The sequence below is a fragment of the Heterocephalus glaber genome, unplaced genomic scaffold, assembly GCF_053883595.1.
Source record: "Heterocephalus glaber isolate CG9 unplaced genomic scaffold, H.glaber_assembly_v1.0 deba00001442, whole genome shotgun sequence".
NCBI classification, from domain to species: domain Eukaryota; kingdom Metazoa; phylum Chordata; class Mammalia; order Rodentia; family Bathyergidae; genus Heterocephalus; species Heterocephalus glaber.
In genome coordinates this window covers 27,015,809-27,033,825 of record NW_028258296.1, presented here as the reverse complement: position 1 = coordinate 27,033,825, position 18,017 = coordinate 27,015,809, and the positions used below count along the sequence as shown (strand labels likewise).

Here is an 18,017-nt window from a genome sequence, read left to right as displayed (position 1 = left end):
TATGAAAAACTGTCAAAACTGGTCTTCAAAGGGGCTACATTGGGATAGGGGTATAGCTAAGTGGGAGAGCCTGTGCCTAATTGTGTGCTGAGGCCATAGGTTCATCCCTCGTACAAAAGAGTGGCTGCATAATATTGAAATCACACCATCAAGGTGAGAGAGAGCTACTTAGTTCACTTCTTGAAAGCACTAGGTATTATTTTTTTAAAACTATTTTTAGTTTTAGACATTCCATTAAGTGTGCAGTGGTATTCCACTTCCCCAATGTCTAGTAATATTGAGCTCCTAAGTAACTTGTGTGCCACTCAAATATATTTTTTGACAAATCTTTCATTTGTTTTAAAGATTAAAAATTTCCCCCTACTGTTGATTGTTCTTGTATGTTTTGGTTACAAATTCTTTATCATATCTGATGTAATATGCAAATATTTTCTCCTAGACTCTAGCTTTTCAGAGTAAGTTTAATTTGGATAGTCACATTCGTCCACTTTTCCATTTATGTCATGCTTTTGATGTCAAATCAAAAAGATCATGATCTTCTTTTCTTGATTACACATGGACCATGATCCATTTTGAGTTTTTTATATAAGGTGTGGTTGTTTTTGTTCTTGTCAACGGATATCCAGTGCTACTTGTTGAAAAGACTACCTTTCCCCTGTGGAACTGCATCTGTTGTATTTGTGTAGCTCTATTTCTGATATCTCTGTCCTATTCCATTATCTATGCATATTCGTGTTCACTTTTTCCTCCTTTCCTTCCTATCTCCTTCCCTTTCTCCCTTTCTCCCATGATCCTTGTTTTGTATATTTGTATGTTCTTATATACGTCTCCTTGGTTTGTAATAGCTTCCCTAGGGTATATAGTTGGAAAGAGTTGCTGGGTTACCACTACACAGCTATTCAATTTTATAAAATATTGAACTGTCTTACAAAATAGCTATATATGTATTTATGCTATTGGCATGAGTTCCTACTGATACTCTTGTATCACTTTAGCTAATGTGGTGAATAAAGATTAGAGTCATTTATGGCTTCGATTTTCATTTCCCTCAGTATTAAGCTGAACATCTTTTCGTGTTCATTAGCCATAAGTATTGTCTTTGAAGTGACAAATTTGTGTGAGGCAGAGAATCACCAATGTCCATGAGTTGTTTCAAATTTCACAGATTTGCAGTCAAATGTGGCCAAGTGGTTGGGTTCTGGTTAGGAGATACGAATGCAAGAGGCCTCTTTCAAATCTGACTATTAAAAACTTTCTGTGTAATGCTTTCACTCTATATTCCTGTGCTATAGCAATTTTAGAGAACACAGGTTCCTGGTGATGTAACTATAAATGGAATAGAGCCATTCAAACCACTTTACTTCCCATAAAAATTGAATATCCCTTATACATTTAAGACAGCATTTCGTGGAAAAAATATTTCACTGCCATTTTACTGAGCTCAGAATTCCAAGCTGACTTTCCCTCCTTTGTTTTCCTTTTTATTTAATCAAAGACTGGTGGATAAACAGAAATACAGCATAATCACTTCAGATCATTCTTCTTGTATACACACAGATCTATGATCTATAATGTGAAAAGAAATACACAGTTGGCAAAGAAATGTATGTAACTTTTCCTTCTCCCACTCAAAACCTTTTAAATCATACAAACTTAGAATCTCATCAGTATGTTCTTTTCTTTGACAAATGGTTCAGAATACGGTGAAAAGAAACTATATGCTAACATGTGCATAAACTGTTAATGAAAAAAACCAGAAATAGCCATGATTATCAGTCACTGATAATCAGTTATGCCCTACAGAGCACTGTCAAAAAAGAAATTGCAGCAGAGAAAAGCTATATATACATACACAAGAGCAAATAAACTGCAAGATTAATGCATGCATGTTTTAAGGTAGAAAAAAATCATAGCCCTCCAAATTCTCCGCATTTCAATCTGACAGTTTTCTTTCAAGACTTTTGAAAATTAATTTCATTGTTTTTGGTACTCATTGTTTTTATTTTTGTTTTTTCAGTCTTGGGGATAAATCTAAGGCCTTATGCATATTAGGCATATGCTCTACCACTGAGTCACATCCCCAGGCCTTTAAAAAATGCTATTTTGAGACAGTCTAAGTCGCTCAGGGTAGCCTCAGGCTCCCGAGTAGCTCACATTTCATACCTGTATCACTGCACCCAGCTACTACTCCTTAATTCTGCTGGTGAAATAAAAATAAGCTCCTTTATAGCTTTTTCCCTGCTTACAAAATTCTCTTTGCTTATGGTGGTGTGTTGGCCATTGAAAAATGTCTTAAGTATGAATTTCTTTTTCATTATCCTGTTTAGGATATTGTAATTCCAGAATAAAAGGTTTAACTTTTCTCAATTTTAAGAAAATTACAATTATTTTCTCAAATTAATGACCCTTTCTATTCTTCTGGTTGCTTCCAAGTACTCTCATTAGATGTAGTAGAGCTTTTCATTTTATCCTGTAGATCCGTTAGCAAATTTCCTGACATTTTATCAGTAAGAGGTCAGATGGCAGGTATTTTAGTTTTTGAGGGCCATACAATATTTGTCACAACTACTGACATAGTACAAAAGACAGAGACATGTAAATAAATAGATGCGGATGTATTTCAATAAAACTTTGCAAAACCAGGCAGCAAGCTGGATCTGACCTGTTGGGTCATGGTTTGTCAAGCCCTACACTCTAATTTCTTAACATCTTTTTACATCTTCCTTCTCCTTGTCTATTTGTGCTGCTTGGTATATTCATTTGGGTTATCTTCTAGCTCATTGTTTTTGCTTTTTGATAGTGCTGGGGATTGAACCCAGGGTCTGATGCATGTTAGGCCAGTGGTCTACCACTGAACTCGGTCCTAGCTCATTTTCTCTTCCCTGTTTCTAATTGCTTTTCTAGCAGTTGCATTTTTTTCCCCAATCTGCCGATCTTCCACTCCAAAAAATTTTTATTTTTAAAAACATTTTCAAGTGGCTATTCTCTGGAAGTCCTGGGGAGAGCAGGGTAAAAGGATGTTACAATGTCTGCTCTCACTGAAGCTTTGGCCTTTAGCCTTTCAAAGACCTTCCTTCAACTTTCCCGCCTCACCAGTGCCCCATGACACAACTACCATGCTTACATAGCCCTACACATCTGATTTGGAAGAAGTCCCACCATCCCAGTTGCTTAGTGTGTTTCCAACTAATTTCAGGATGAAAGACCAGAGAGTATAATTGTAAAGCTGAAGATAAAATTGGTAGATCTCTAATTCTAATCTAATTTCAGTTAAAGCCTTCATAGTGTTTAGATTAGTCAACTTTTATGAATTATAAATTTTTATCAGCAATTGTTATGCAATTCAGACATTCAGTAAGCAAATTGTGTTAGCATAACTGATAATTCGTTTAGAAGGAAAGGAAGCCCCCTTACCTCATAACCATAGATTAAAACTATCCTTAATACATCTGGAATTCTACTGTAAAAATTACATCTGGATTTTAAGTGCAAAGTATATGTAAGTATATTATCAACTTGATGTAGGGGATAAAATATTCATAAAGCAAAGGCCAGATGTGTGACTACATAAAATTTAAAATTTTAATGTGAAAAAAGAGAGCCTCAAAAGACTAATGTATGGAAAAAAATGTTTTCAAAACAAAGAGCCAAAAAGAAAAAATTGTACAGGTTGTACAGGTTGATAAGAAAAAAAACTAAAAAGAACGACCAGGCAACTCACATGGCAAACAAATATAAGACAATCCAACTTCATTTATGGTCATGCAAATGAAAGAAACAAAACTTTTTTTACTTTAACAAAAAATGAGGGCAAGAACCTCCAATGATGGTGAGGATAATGAGAAAGTGGTATTTCAAACTTTTAAGAATATGAACCACTCTACCATTTGGGGGAACAGTTTATCTGGCAGTATCTATTAAAATTAAAACTATTTCCTTGGACTGTACCTTCTGACCCACAGATCCTATTTTAGGAGCTTGATCATTTAGAAACAAAAGCACAAATACCTAAAGCTATATTAACAGCATGTTTGAGTACTATTCATAGTAGAAAAAGATGGTAAGCAACTGAGTCAACAGGGGATTGTTTACATAAACATGATACAGCTGTATGTACTACTTATGTACAGCTTTTTTAAAAGTCAGAGTATAGCCATCTAGTGATCTGATTAGATGTTCATGAGGCATTAAATAAAATGTATGATGGCCTTATTTTTGTAAAAACAAGTCCTTCAAATCTTTTATATTTGGATAAGCAAAAAGAATGTAAAATAACACACAAGTCTTGATCTCTCTATAAATAGGGTAGAGGAAAACTTTCTTAATACCTCTAAATTTTATACATAAATGATATCTAAAAGCTTTGTGATTAAGCACATTAAGAAATTAACAATTAGATATAATATTCATGTATAAATAACTTATGATTTTTGAGCTGGTAAATTGGTTCTGTTGTTTTCTGCACAATTATATACAAATGTTTAAATAGGCATAGATAATATTTGTAATACAAAATGCTAAGATTCAGTATAATGAATTATGAAAAAATTTATAAACAAGAATTATCCTTTAATGACCATACAAAAAACCAATGAACTGCACTTTTTTAAAAGGTGTGCTTTAATTTTTAAAAACTACTATAAAAAGAAAGAATGAGCCAAGGATGCAAAGGGCCAACATAAAGAAGGAAATCACAAGTTCTGTAGTTGATCTTTCAGAAAAAGCAGTTTGTATGTTGATAATTATCTACAGGAGGGAACACTGATAATGGAAATCACAACTGCTGGAGCAATGTCCTTGGGGAGGTGAGAAAGAACTGTTCAGAGATTTGCCATAACTTAGGTGTCAGAAGGGAGAAGAGAACATATGAAGTTCGTAGATGTGGTGTTGGAAACTGTTGAAATTCTCAACGAATGACTTGTTACCTCAGTGAAAAGCAGAGAGAAGTAGCATAGACTGATGGTAAGGGAGGCTGTTTTGGTTGGAGGTCTGAAGCATAATGGAAATATGAAATAGCCAAATGCCTCGGGATAGTGAAATCATGAAAACTTACCAAGATTTCTGGCCAACATTAAAGCTCATTTGAGTTTATGCTCAGAAATTTAAAGTGAGAATGGTAATCATGGCTGCACATCTTTCACCATATTCAGCTCAATGGGTACTGAGCCAGTGGTCAGATTTCATAAGGATTTGAATTTGGCTAAGGGAATACAACATAGAAAGGAGCAAAGGACTCAAGAGGATATGTGAAGGAGTGATTATAACACTGTACTCCAAACTTAGAGGATAAGTAGAGAAGTGAGGGCATGAAAGGGAAAAGTAGTGTTTGTTTAGTTAAGAATTGAACTTGGGGCGTTACACATGCTGAGCACATGCTCTACCGCTGAGCTGCAACCCCAGTGTGAGAAGCACTGTGAAAAGAATCGACAGATTATAGGTCCTGGGGAGGTCTAAAGATTGTTGGAGTCAAGGACTATTCACAGTAAGCTGGAAAAATTTGGGTGGAAGTAGTGAGAGATGTTTGACATGGAGACTAAGGAAAAGTTTCAGAAATTGGCAAAGGCAAAAGAGTGAGTGGCTGAAGCTGATCTTGCTAATCAAGATCATTAGCACAGAAGTATCCATAGGAGAGAAACAATGAGAAACTGACATCTCTGGGAAAAAGAAGGAATGAGCAAGGGATGGTAAATGATATGGAAGATGTAGCCTAATGACATGAAAAATTTAAAGTGGGGAGTTTTTTAGACACTGAATTTTTACTTTAGTTAAGTCTAAAGTCTGAGAACTTGCATTTCTAAAAATGTCCCACCTGAAACTGATGCAGCTGGTCCAGGGGTCACATTTTCTGTATAACTCAGAATAAAACCAGAAAAGAAATGAGACGGTCAACTATGTAGGGAGTGCTGCTGACTTTTCATGAAGACCAGAAAACACAATGAAAAGATTTTAGGATTTGGAGAGCAGTGATAGATGAGGCTAGAAAAAGGGTCCTCACAAAACTAGGCTTTAGTCAAAGAAAGTTAAATGTAAGAAGAGAAACCAAACTTCTCATTGTTAAATGAAAGACAACATTATCTTTTACCAAAAAAAACAGTGTATACTATAGAAAGGATCAGTTATAAATCAGTATCATTCTCCGCTAAACTGACTTCAACCAAGCTACCAAAATTGAGGAAGTCTTACAAACTGCCAAGCTGGTTAAAGTAAACATGGTAGTTATAACATAGCTTCCTATAATTTTTTAGGGAAATAACATAAAACATACTGTTTAGCATACACATACTGATTTCTTGATTAAAAATAGATACAGCTGAATAGGAATAGTTATCTCACTTTAATTCTAGCCATTGCATGGAGGTAACACCACTGCTTTTATCAGTTAATCATGTTTTAATTGGTTAACAGTCTAAAGGTATTTCAAATATTTATCATTATAAAAATGAGTTCAAGAAAACTTACTCTTCTTCTCTAAAATATATACACTTTGAATTTTTATCAGAATAGTGCCTGAATAATTTTACAATCAAGTGTTCAAAATTTTAAAATACACAAAGCTAACATGATTTATACAAAATTGCAACTTGAAAATGACCAAAAAAAAATATTTTACAGAATATTAAGACTTACTAGAGTTAAGTAAAACTAACATCGTTATCACATATACATATGAAGAAACATTTGATAAATTCTTATAGAAACTTGTATACATAATTAATATTTACTATCATTTTGCTTCAAATCCAACATCTTTTTTTTGAGACAGGGTCTTACTATGTCAGGCTGGCCTTGAACTCACTATGTAGCCCATGCTGGCCTCAAACTTGGAGTGATCCTCCTGCCTCCACCTGTCAAGTGCTGGGATTACAGGTGCACCACCACACCTGGCTAAATTCAATATCTTTCAAACCATAGGTAATGTTTCTTTAAATTAAATGTCTATATAAAACTTGAATATGGAACCAGCAGAGACTCTTAAATAACTCGATGTTCAAGGAAACCAAGTATTATTTGTTAGAAGCTCTAAATATTTTTGAAGGCAGACAAATATTCGTTTTAAAAGTTAAAAATTCAATGGGAATCATGTTTTTATATATTTTTATATAGTCATCATTTTTTAAACAATCAGGGAGTATCTATTGGATTTTCATTGCTTAAAACAAAGCCTATCATACATTGCTGACAATTATTTGTAGAATGAATAACATATAGAAACTATGTAGTTTTCGGGGATCCAAATTATAAAATTTTCTATACTATCCTTAAGAATAAACATATAGCTATTTAAAAATGTAAGTGAAATTGTTTAATCACTTTAGACCAGTGAAAATACAACATGAGATTGGTATCTTCATGTCTGAAAGCAGTCATTTTACCATATGCATTTTAATTTTTTATATTATTCATTTAAAGTTGATGGTTAATTTAAAAACTGAGTTTCAATCAAAGTTGTTTTCAAACATTGTCATAATGTCCCTCTGAAGAGTCATATCAATGGTACCCGCCATCTGTAAAAAAAGAGAACATTTTAATTTCTTTAAAAATATATGCCTTTACTACAACTATATAAAAATGATTACACAACATACGGAAACAGACTATACAAAATGCCAACAATTTATTTAACAAAATGGATTATTTTTGATTTGCTAAAATACTGTGTTTTTGTTAACACACTGTTCATGAGGTAAATAAAAATGAAAACCTGTATGAACATGAAAAATAAATTTGAGCAATTTCTCAAAGACAGGAAACTGAATACTGATAAAGTGAGTATTAATAAGAATATTGAGAGTGCACATTGTTTTATTTATTTCTGTAACCAACATAGTGTTAGACACATACAATTATTTTCTGAACGAAGCAATATTTTCTCTACATAAAAGAATTGATGTAATGTCAAAGCTGAGGGCTTTCCTTGATTCTTCCACTTATCAACTGTGGAACTAAGGCAAATTATTTAACTAAGTCTATCCTATATATAGATATTTATGAAGATAGAATCAAACTGCATGTACAACATTCAAAACAATGCTTTATTGAATACTCAAAAGCTTTTAAATACTAAGCTATTAAGTACTAAAATAAGTTGAAGTACAGAAAAGGGTAATTAAGACCAAAGAGATATTTACTGTAACCTAAAGTTATATTCTATCCCCTTGTTATATAGGTTGGATAGTCCCCGCCAACTGAAATGACATCTAATATTAAAATTTTAAAAAAACCTCAAAAAATGGTCCTTAATGAACAGCAGCAGACCAGAGTGATAGGTAAAAGCACCAACTTACAAACGGTTGGCTTCCTGGTAGGCACTGATATTTTCATTAGTTGTGTAGGAAGAGATTTGGAATTATGATCTACCTACTATAATTTATTATCCCTTTGGGTATGTCTAACTCACTATACTTAACATTTATCTTAGAGGTAAAAAGATACTTCTTAAACCAGGTTACTTTCCTAATGCCTAGCTCCTAGTATGTCAAATGTCTAGCTAAATAGTTCTTAAAGTTCTTATTTTAAGCCTGAAATGTGAGAGCTGGGTATATTATCCTACTCTAAATGTCACATGGTATTCTGTAAGTATACATACTGTAAGATTAAAGGAAACGTAATAAAATCTCTTTCTATTTAAGGATTTTTGTGTACATCATGTTGTACACCAAAAATGTAAATTATTTTTTATTAAAATATGTTTTTTGTGCAAGCGCAAGGACCCGAGTTCGATCCCTGGTACCAAAAAAAAAAAAATGTTTTAAAAAAAATGAACTCTCAAGCCACAAAAAGACACTTCTTGTTTTTCTCCGAAGTACTGGGGATTGCACCCAGGGGACTGCTAAACTGTGCCCTATCCTGGGCCCTTTTTATTTTGGGACAGGGTCTCACTAAGTTGCCCATTCTGGCCTTCAACTTGGAATGCTCCTGCCTCAGCCTCCTGAATAGTTAGGATCACAAGCATACACCACCATGTCCAGCAGACATAGAAGAGCTTTAAATGCACATTGTTAAGTGAAAGAAAACCAAGTGAAAAGGCTACACACTGTATGGTTCCAACTACAGGACATTATGGAAAAGCTATAACTATGGAGACTAGAAAAATCAGTGGTTGCCAGGGTTTCAGGAGGAGCACGGGGGACTTTTAGGGCAAGGAACAATGACCGATAAATGTCATTATTCATTTGTCAAAATCCATAAAAGATACAACACAAAAAGTGAGTATTAATGTAAACTATAGACTTACGAACCTAAGGTGGACAATGCTATGTTGGATGGTAGGGGAGTATTTCAGCCCAATTTTGCTATGAAGCAAAACTGCTCCCAAAATAAAGCTCTTTTTTTTTTTTTTGGTACCAGGGATCAAACTCAGGACCTTGTGCTTGAGAGGCAGGTGGCGGCACTACTGAGCTAAATCCCCAGCCCTGTTTTTTTTTTTTTTTAAAGCTAAATAAAGACATTTTCAGATACAAAAATGCTGAAAGAATTCATCAACAGTAGACTCACACTACTGTGAGGCTGAGGCAGGAGGATCACAAGTTCAAGGCCAGCCTGGACCTGTGAGACCCTATGTCAGAATAAAACATAAATAAATAAAAAGGACAAGGGATGTAGCTTAATAGTCGAATGCTTGCATAACAGTATGTGCAAAGTCCTGGGTTTAATCCCCAGTACTGAAAGAAAAAAATAGGAGCACTGGAAGTATTAACCGCACAAACAAATCTTAAAAAGCTTTTCTTATTTGGAACATTTCTTATTTGGAACATTTTGGAATAGAATTTCCCTATGCCAACACTAGTCACAAAAAGGTAAAGTGGCTATATTAAATTTCAGGGTAAACAAAATTGCCAGGAATAAAGATAATTTCACTATGAAAATGGGGAAATAACAGAGGACATGATAATATAATAAGCCTAAGTGTTGAACTACTTAATAACAGCTTTGAAATGCATGAAATGAAATTGACAGAATTCTACAGATAAAAAGACAAATTTATAGTTATGTAATCATGGATGTAAAGGCTTTTTTCCCTCAATAACTGATAGAACAAATAGTAAAAAATTAGCTAGGACATAGTAGACTTTTTACCAACCAACTTAACCTATATCCAACAGCAGCAGAATATTTACCAAGCTAATCCATAAAACAGGCCACAAAACAAGTCTCAACAAATCAACAGAATTCAAGTTAGCACTATTCTCTGACTATAACAAAATTAAACTAGAAACCACTAACAGAAATCACTCATCATAAAATTCCCAAATATTTGAAAATTCAATACTTCTAAAACATTCCATGGATAAAAGGAATCAATTCTAGTTTTAAAAATATCTTCTGTATATAAGGACTCTGAAATCAAGCCAATTTCTTAATCTAGCATTCGAAGAAATGCTGGTCTGGAACAGATGGCATATCTTTTGACCACAATTCATAAGTGATTTACAGATTTTTTCATGAGTAATAATGTTTCATTTCATTTATGTGCCAGGCATTTTTCTATGTGCTTAATGCATTTGCATGTTAATTAAATTCATCTTCAAAATAGGTATTATGAGTCCCTCTTTCTAAATGACCAAATTGAGTCAGAATGATTAAACTGTCAAAGCCCAAATGTCTAGTAAATAGCAGAACTCAGGCCTATAATCCTGTCAGTCTAGCAGCTGTGATGTCAATATTCTAAATTACATTTACACTTGCCTCCTTTGACTATGTTAAACTCGATTTTAGAACCTCACCCTCACCAAAGAAGTAACTGCGATGTCACTGAAAACCCACTGAATGCATCTTTGAATGTATGAAAGACAGTGTTCTGTTAAATCGTTTGTTAAAGTAAAATTCACTTACTGCTTCTCTCCTCCTTCTCTCTTGCTCTTTCTCCCTTGCTAAATTACGGTCTTTGAGAAGCCAGAGATAGCATTTATCTTGAGCTTCCAATGATTGCTGATGTTCTTTTTGCTCTTCTCCAAGGCACTTGTTTTGGAGTTCATTTGAAAAAAATTCTAGAGTCAATCCATTTTCAAGGTCCCTTAAAGAAACAGTAAAGTTCAAAGTAGGTTTCAAGTTCTGTAAAAGTTTTTATTACAAAGATGCATTACTAAATAACAAATATAAAGCAATATACCAGATACCATTTTCCCATGCTACAACATTATTTTTAAACTTTATTTCTGATGTGTCGAATTTTACATAGAGTAATCTAAATTAAAGACAACAACAACAAAACGTTTTGGAAAACTGTGACCAAGTTACATCACTATCTCCTTACAGAATGAAAAAACTTTTAACACGTTTTTGGAAAATAATGTGTGTATAGTATGGCAGTACTTATATCTTTCCTAGCTTAATCACTTATTTCTATGTTTTTCAAAATACATTAGATACTGTTGTTCAGAAAAAAATCAATAAAATGTACTTTTTAAAATTACAATTTGTTTTGTGTTCTACTAAATAACCATAGTTACACTTAACAAATATTTAGAATACATTCCTATACCTCCCAATGCCTCTCTTAACCATTTACCAGTCCAATTATTTAAATATAGGATGATCAAAAATTGCATATTTTTTCATTAATTTTTATAAGATAATAGGAAATATAAAAATGACAATTTTATCAAATCTATTCAATACAGGAATTGACTGATTGAAATGACACCTCCCTGAGCAACGCTTTGGAGAGTCACTATGTAAACAAATGCACTAATTCAACTCATGCTTGGGGTAAACTGTTAAGTGATTTATCCAGTAAATTACAGACCTCTGATTTTCTTGAGACACTTTTGGTTCCTTTGCATTTTGCTCCAGATGTTTCCTTATTAATTCTTGTGTTCGAGCTTTTACTTCCTTTTCTATTGCTGCTTTTTTAAATTGGTTGAAGAGCTGATCTGAAGATTTCGGTACGCCTGATGTTTTCACTGGTTTGCCTAAGCTTTTCCAAGAGTCTGCATTCTTAATCTTTATACCCTAAAAGAGATATTTGATTCGGCCTGTGTCAATCAAATTTTAGAAGGAAGATAGTATCTTTTGATCTAGTAATAGATCAAATTAAGATTTCAAAGGACTTAATGGACTTTTATTAAATGTTACTAAAGTCAGGGGCAAAATGAAAACAGGATACAAACTCAGGTATTCCTCTAAGAACAAATTAAAGTAGCATGATCACCAATTATTTCAATTTAAGACATACATTAACTGCATAATAATTTGCAAGGAGTATAAAAATAAAAAAACCGCTCACTGTAGTCATCTTATGATACTTATGATCCTATAGGGAAAATAAAGACATTAGTGATTAAGAGGCATATTGATTAAATTAAGAATGAATGGCATGGGATTTGCTGAGAACCTTCTAACATGGCTATGTCTTTCCTTTTGTGGTAAGAAGGAAAAAACTATCTGATATGATCAAACAGTCTTAAGATAGATTGAGATCCATGCTACCCAAAAGAAATATATGTAATTTAAAATTTCCTAGTAGCTATACCTAAGGTTTTTTAAATGTAAATTTTATTATATTTTATTTAACCAGATATACCCAAAGCAAACTTTAAACTTTAAGTTGCTCCAACCACATTTCAAGGGCGCTCTAGCCACATGAAAATTACAAGTCTAGTTGGCTTTTCTAAGAGTTAATCTATTCATGGTAAGAAAAGATTAAGCAATATAGCATTGAAATACTTCTTTTTATAATTTTCTCCTTAATGATTATTCATGACTGCTCTTTTGATATATTCCCATGAAATATTAGGGATTAATAGAAAATAAAACTTAGGACTGATATAACCATTGGCCGTCAATTTCTGTCCCAAAATAGTAAGTCAGAACATCCTTCCTACATCCTTCTACACACACAGGGACCTTCACCAATGATTACTCAGGTGTGCTTTTGAAGTTTTTCCTATAAATTGTCAATAAAACCTGTATTTGTCTTTACCAATGGAATGGGCTAAATATCAGTTCAGGGCTCATGTGACCACTTAGTCAACTCAAGAATCTCACTTTCCAAAGAGATTTGAAAGAGGACAGGGAATACCTCTTAGTATATTTAATAGGGAACAAAGACAGGACAAAACTCTTGTCTCCGGTTCTGCGTCCTGAAATTACTTTCTACTGAAATGAAATTTCAACAGATTCTAAAATGAGAAAGTTTATATGTAGGGTTAGGGTACATGATACCTGAAATATTTTCAGGTATCATGAAGAATGAGAGAATACTTCTGACAGACATGAGACATGAGAATGGAAAGCATTCCTCATGGAAGAAAGAACATAATGAAAGGTATTACTAGGTATACCAGGGGAGAAATGAGTCAGTTTCAATGAATTGTAAGGCATACTGTTAAGATTGAGGAACTAGTGGGGTCACAATGCAGAAGTGTTAAATCTTCATCCTACAGGCAGAAGTCGGAAACCATTAAAACTTTCATATAGATGATTAACATGATCAGAGCAGTACATCAAGAGAACATAAGAATACTGAAACAGAATGGATCAAAAGTACATAGGAAACAAAACGTTTGATTGAAGAAACTCTATAGCACTTATTCTTTCTGACCTAAAGGGCTGGACAACACTGTCACTTAAAACAAAAACTAATAAAATAAAATAGAAAATTAATGATGGCTGTCAGAAAAGGGATTTTTAAGGGGTTCTAATCCATACTTAGCACTAACAGAACACCTAAATTAAACATAGTCTTGAATGATAACTACTAGTAGAGCACTAGGTAAAAAATGAAAGATACTGCACACAAGGGCCAAATCATTATGTTCTGTGGGGTAAAATATTACATTTTATATGTATGGCCAAACAATAATCTCAAATATTAAGACTAAGATCTGTTCTCTGAAATACTTGCAAGGAAGAGAAGGAAGACAGGTAAAGGGCAAAGGAGAGAGGAGAGAGGAAAGGAGAAAGGGAGAGAAAGCGGGAGGGAGAGAAACAGAGGGACAGGCAGAGAGAGTGAGAGCGAGAGAGACAGAGGGAGAGAGAGGGAGAGAGAGAGAAAGGGGGGAGCGAGAAAATATAAATATCCCCTTCATACTTCCTGTTAATTAAACTTAAATGCCTACAGTAGTTATCTGGCATATTTAACATATCCTAGACCTCTGGAATATTTGTTTAGAGAATGATATCAATGTGTGGTTTGACAATTAAGCATACATAAGACCCCATTAAGAAATGCCTTACAATCCATTCTAAAGATGGTTTTACATCATGCTTTAAAATTGGGACAAGGGGTTGGGGATGTAGATTCAATGGTAGAGGAGCATGTGTTTATTATGTACAAAGCTCTGGATCTGAAAACACAGACACACACACACACACATAGAGAGACAGAATGAATACTAACATTATAGAATATCCGATTAAAACATAAGCATGAGGACAGATGGTAGGGGATACTAATTTTTAAAAATTATATAAGCAAAAATTAGGACTAGATATCCAAAAACATCTCTTACCTTAATCATAATTTTAAATTCTTTTGACATTTATGAGAAAAAAAATAACATTACTTTTACCTTCTGCATGGGAACTTGATGTTCAGATTCTAACACCTTTGTGTCGCTATCACCAGATGGATGCATCACAGTTGGGCTGTTCAGGAGTTGTTTGGAATCACCTAGAAGCACAGGTTTTTAGAATGGTATAATTAAATATTTCATTGTAGTTATCTAGAATTTGATTTTCCTTGCAGTTAAGACACTATGAAAATTAAATAATTGTTGATGAACCTTAGCTTTGGAGTATTCTTTGTTGGGGGCTTGTTGTACTCTAAACATTTCTCACTTGAAAATGGTCTCCTTTGTTTTCTTTCTGTTATTGTCTGTTCTTGTTTTGATCAGCTATACTTTATTTATGGGTGAGCTGCCAAAACCCATTTTATCTGTCCCCATGCTATACAGCTATTCAATTGTAGACTGCTTTCAGCTCCAGAGATGGGTTTTGATTAAGTCAACCCAATCACCACAATCCTTTCCCCCCACCAGTAACTTTAGACACAGCAGGCCAATGTAGGGGTTCCAAGGAAAGATATTACCTGGTTTGCCAATTTGAGAATAAAACACAGAGAAAGAACTAAAATGCCAGACATAGCCGGCAATAACAGCTAGTGAGACAATGGGGTAAGAAATGTAAAATTTTGCTTCTCTGAGGTGAAGAGAACAAACTATACAATCCTCTTAATTCTTTTTCTTTTTTGGGGGCTGTATGGGAGGTGTTGGGTACTGAACTAAGGGCCTCATGAATAATCTCATTAATCGCTAAGCTTTCAGACAAATATTTAATTTACTATTATAGGTAAAGATAAACTACAGAAATAGTTTGCACTATGATCAAACCATGCCTAAAAGAGTGACTTATCTTTGGACCACTGGCAATGCATGAACAAAATTCTGTATTATTTCAGTTTGAGCTGAGTTTTCTGTCATTTGCAACCAGGAACATCCTGCTGCTGCTAATGAAACTTAACTGATAAATTCTGTTTAACTTTTTATTGTCCTTTTCTATAGGTCTAATCAGTGGCAAAGGTATAGAGGACAAATCAAAACTAAGCTGCTATCTTTGTTAACTGGCTCAAGCGCTCAAAATCCTAGCCATTTATGTCTTATAGAAACTCATATCAAAGCTTCTACCACACCCCAGTCCATTGACTGATTTTCTGACTAAATTATACTCCTTGAAGTTAAGCCTGAGAAAAGGGGGCAATAAACATCAGGGATGGAAGTAAGCAGAGGAAGAACCATACTGTCAGAGGAGGCATGGACAAAAGAACAACGAGGAATGGAGAAACTGGGGTGGTGGTGATGAGCTATAAGAACATGACTACATTCCTTCTCTACCTGGGGTCAGATATTATTTAGAAAGTAGAAAGCATACATGGCAAGTGAAAGAAATTCTAAAATGAGTGTCAATTTGCTGATATTAAGTTGATAAGTGGTAACAGTGCCATTGTCATGAACTAAAGAGAAAAGATTAAAATCTGGGGGTTGAAAGGGAGAATTTACAGTTTTTACATCCCTGTGTTTGAAATTTTTATATGATATTTAAGAAAGGTACAACAGTTGTATGAGCATGCTTGGGGACAGATATATTTGAGTTGTAAAAATAAGAATAGAAATCATAGATGTCATGATTACCCAAAAAGGCTTCAAAATCTTTCTCACATGGTGCTATGTAAAAAAGGATAAAGGCTTGGAACATCCAGGTTAATAGGAAGGCTACTCCAAGCCCGCTGCTATGAGACCTGAGAACACTAGCTCAGTAAGCCTATGTTTTGGAGGCTCTGGAGTAGAATAAAACGTTAAAGAAATAACTCAGAATATTGCCAACATCTAAAGATAGTCAGATAAAGAGACCACTATAAAATTATTCAGAGATTGGATGGTTGAGAAAATAGTGCCCCAGGTGTCTAGAACTGTATCAAGGGACCTCTCTGAGAAACATATTTACATGAATAGTTTTCTGACATCTCAAACACTAAAAATCCTATGTCCAGTATCACCACTCCTGTTCAATATAGTTTTGGAAACATCAGCCACAGTAATTAGATAAGAGAAAGAAATAAAAGGAGTAAAGATAGGAAATGAATTCAAATTGTCATTATTTGCAGATGACATGATACTCTATTTCAAAGACCCCAAGAACTCCACCAAAAGTCTTCTAGACTTAATAACCAAATTCAGTAGAGTAGCTGGATACAAGGTCAACACACAAAAATCAATAGCTTTCCTCTACACGAACAAAAGACTCACTGAGAGAGAAATAGGGCAAACAATTCCTTTCATAATAGCATCCAAAAAACTGAAATATCTAGGAATCAACCTAACAAAAGAAATCAAAGACCTCTTCTCTGAAAATTATAGCACTTTGAAAAAAGAGACTGAAGATTGATTCAAAAAATGGAAAGACATCCCTTGCTTCTGGGTAGAAAGGATCAACATAGTGAAAATGGCCATACTTCAAAAACTGCTATATAGATTCAATGCAATCCCAATTGAAATTCCAGCAGCATACTTCATGGACCTTGAGAAAACAATCCAAAAATTCATTTGGAACAAGAAGAGACCCAGAATAGCAAAAGCAATTCTAGGTAACAGAGACATGGCAGGCGGTATTACAACCCCCAACTTGAAACTATACTACAAAGCTACTGTGATAAAAACAGCATGGTACTGGCAAAGAAATAGACCTGAGGATCAGTGGAACAGATTAGAAGATGCAGAAACAACGCCAGACACACTCAGCCACCTCATCTTTGACAAAGGAGCCAAACATCCTCACTGGAGGAAAGATAGCCTCTTTAATAAATGGTGCTAGAGAAATTGGGTTTCAACTTGCCAAAGATTAAAACTAGACCTATTACCTCTCACCATGCACTAAACTAAAATCGAAATGGATTAAAGATCTAAATATTAAAACAGAAATGCTGAACCGGCTGGAATAGAGGTTAGGTAGAACTCTTGAAGACATTGGTGTAGGAAATGTCTTTATGAACAAAACCTCAGTTGCCCGTGAACTAGCACAAACAATCAACAAGCGGCATCTGTTCTTACTAAAAAGCTTCTACACAGCAATAGAAACCACCAGCAGTGTGAAGAGACAACCCACAATGTGGGAAAACATTTTCACCAGCAATCCCTCAGTCAAAGGTCTACTATCTCAAGCCTATAAAGAACTTAAAAAAAACCAGAACTTCCAAATTTAAAGACCCAATCCAAAAACGGGCATCTGAAGTGAACAGACATTTCTCACACAAAGAAGTAGAAATAGCAAATAAACATATGAAAAAATGTTCAACATCACTGGTCATTCGAGAGATGCAAATGAAAACAACTCTGAGATTCCACCTCACTCCAGAAAGAATGGCTGCTATCATGAAATCAACCAATAACAAATGCTGGCAGAGCTGTGGGGAAAGAGGAACCCTGCTCCACTGCTGGTGGGAGTGTAGACTGGTGCAAGCACTGTGGAAAACAGTATGGAGATACCTCGAAGAACTAGGACTGGAAGTCCCATTTGGCCCA

The 18,017-nt window shown here is 34.4% G+C and overlaps 1 protein-coding gene across 3 annotated transcripts in view; it reads right to left on the bottom strand.

Moving 5' to 3' along the window:
- Nucleotides 1-6,319: 6,319 nt before the first annotated feature.
- Nucleotides 6,320-18,017, bottom strand: part of Brdt (bromodomain testis associated) — a 68,920-nt gene continuing 57,222 nt past the window's right edge. For all 3 annotated transcript variants that reach the window (XM_087213105.1, XM_021255387.2, XM_004841280.3), the window contains 4 exons: nucleotides 14,514-14,614; nucleotides 11,747-11,952; nucleotides 10,834-11,014; nucleotides 6,320-7,505 (listed from right to left, as the gene is read on the bottom strand). In XM_087213105.1, the coding sequence (XP_087069231.1) occupies nucleotides 7,437-7,505; nucleotides 10,834-11,014; nucleotides 11,747-11,952; nucleotides 14,514-14,614 (557 nt within the window). In that variant the 3' untranslated portion in view covers nucleotides 6,320-7,436. The remainder of the gene's footprint in view (nucleotides 7,506-10,833; nucleotides 11,015-11,746; nucleotides 11,953-14,513; nucleotides 14,615-18,017) is intronic.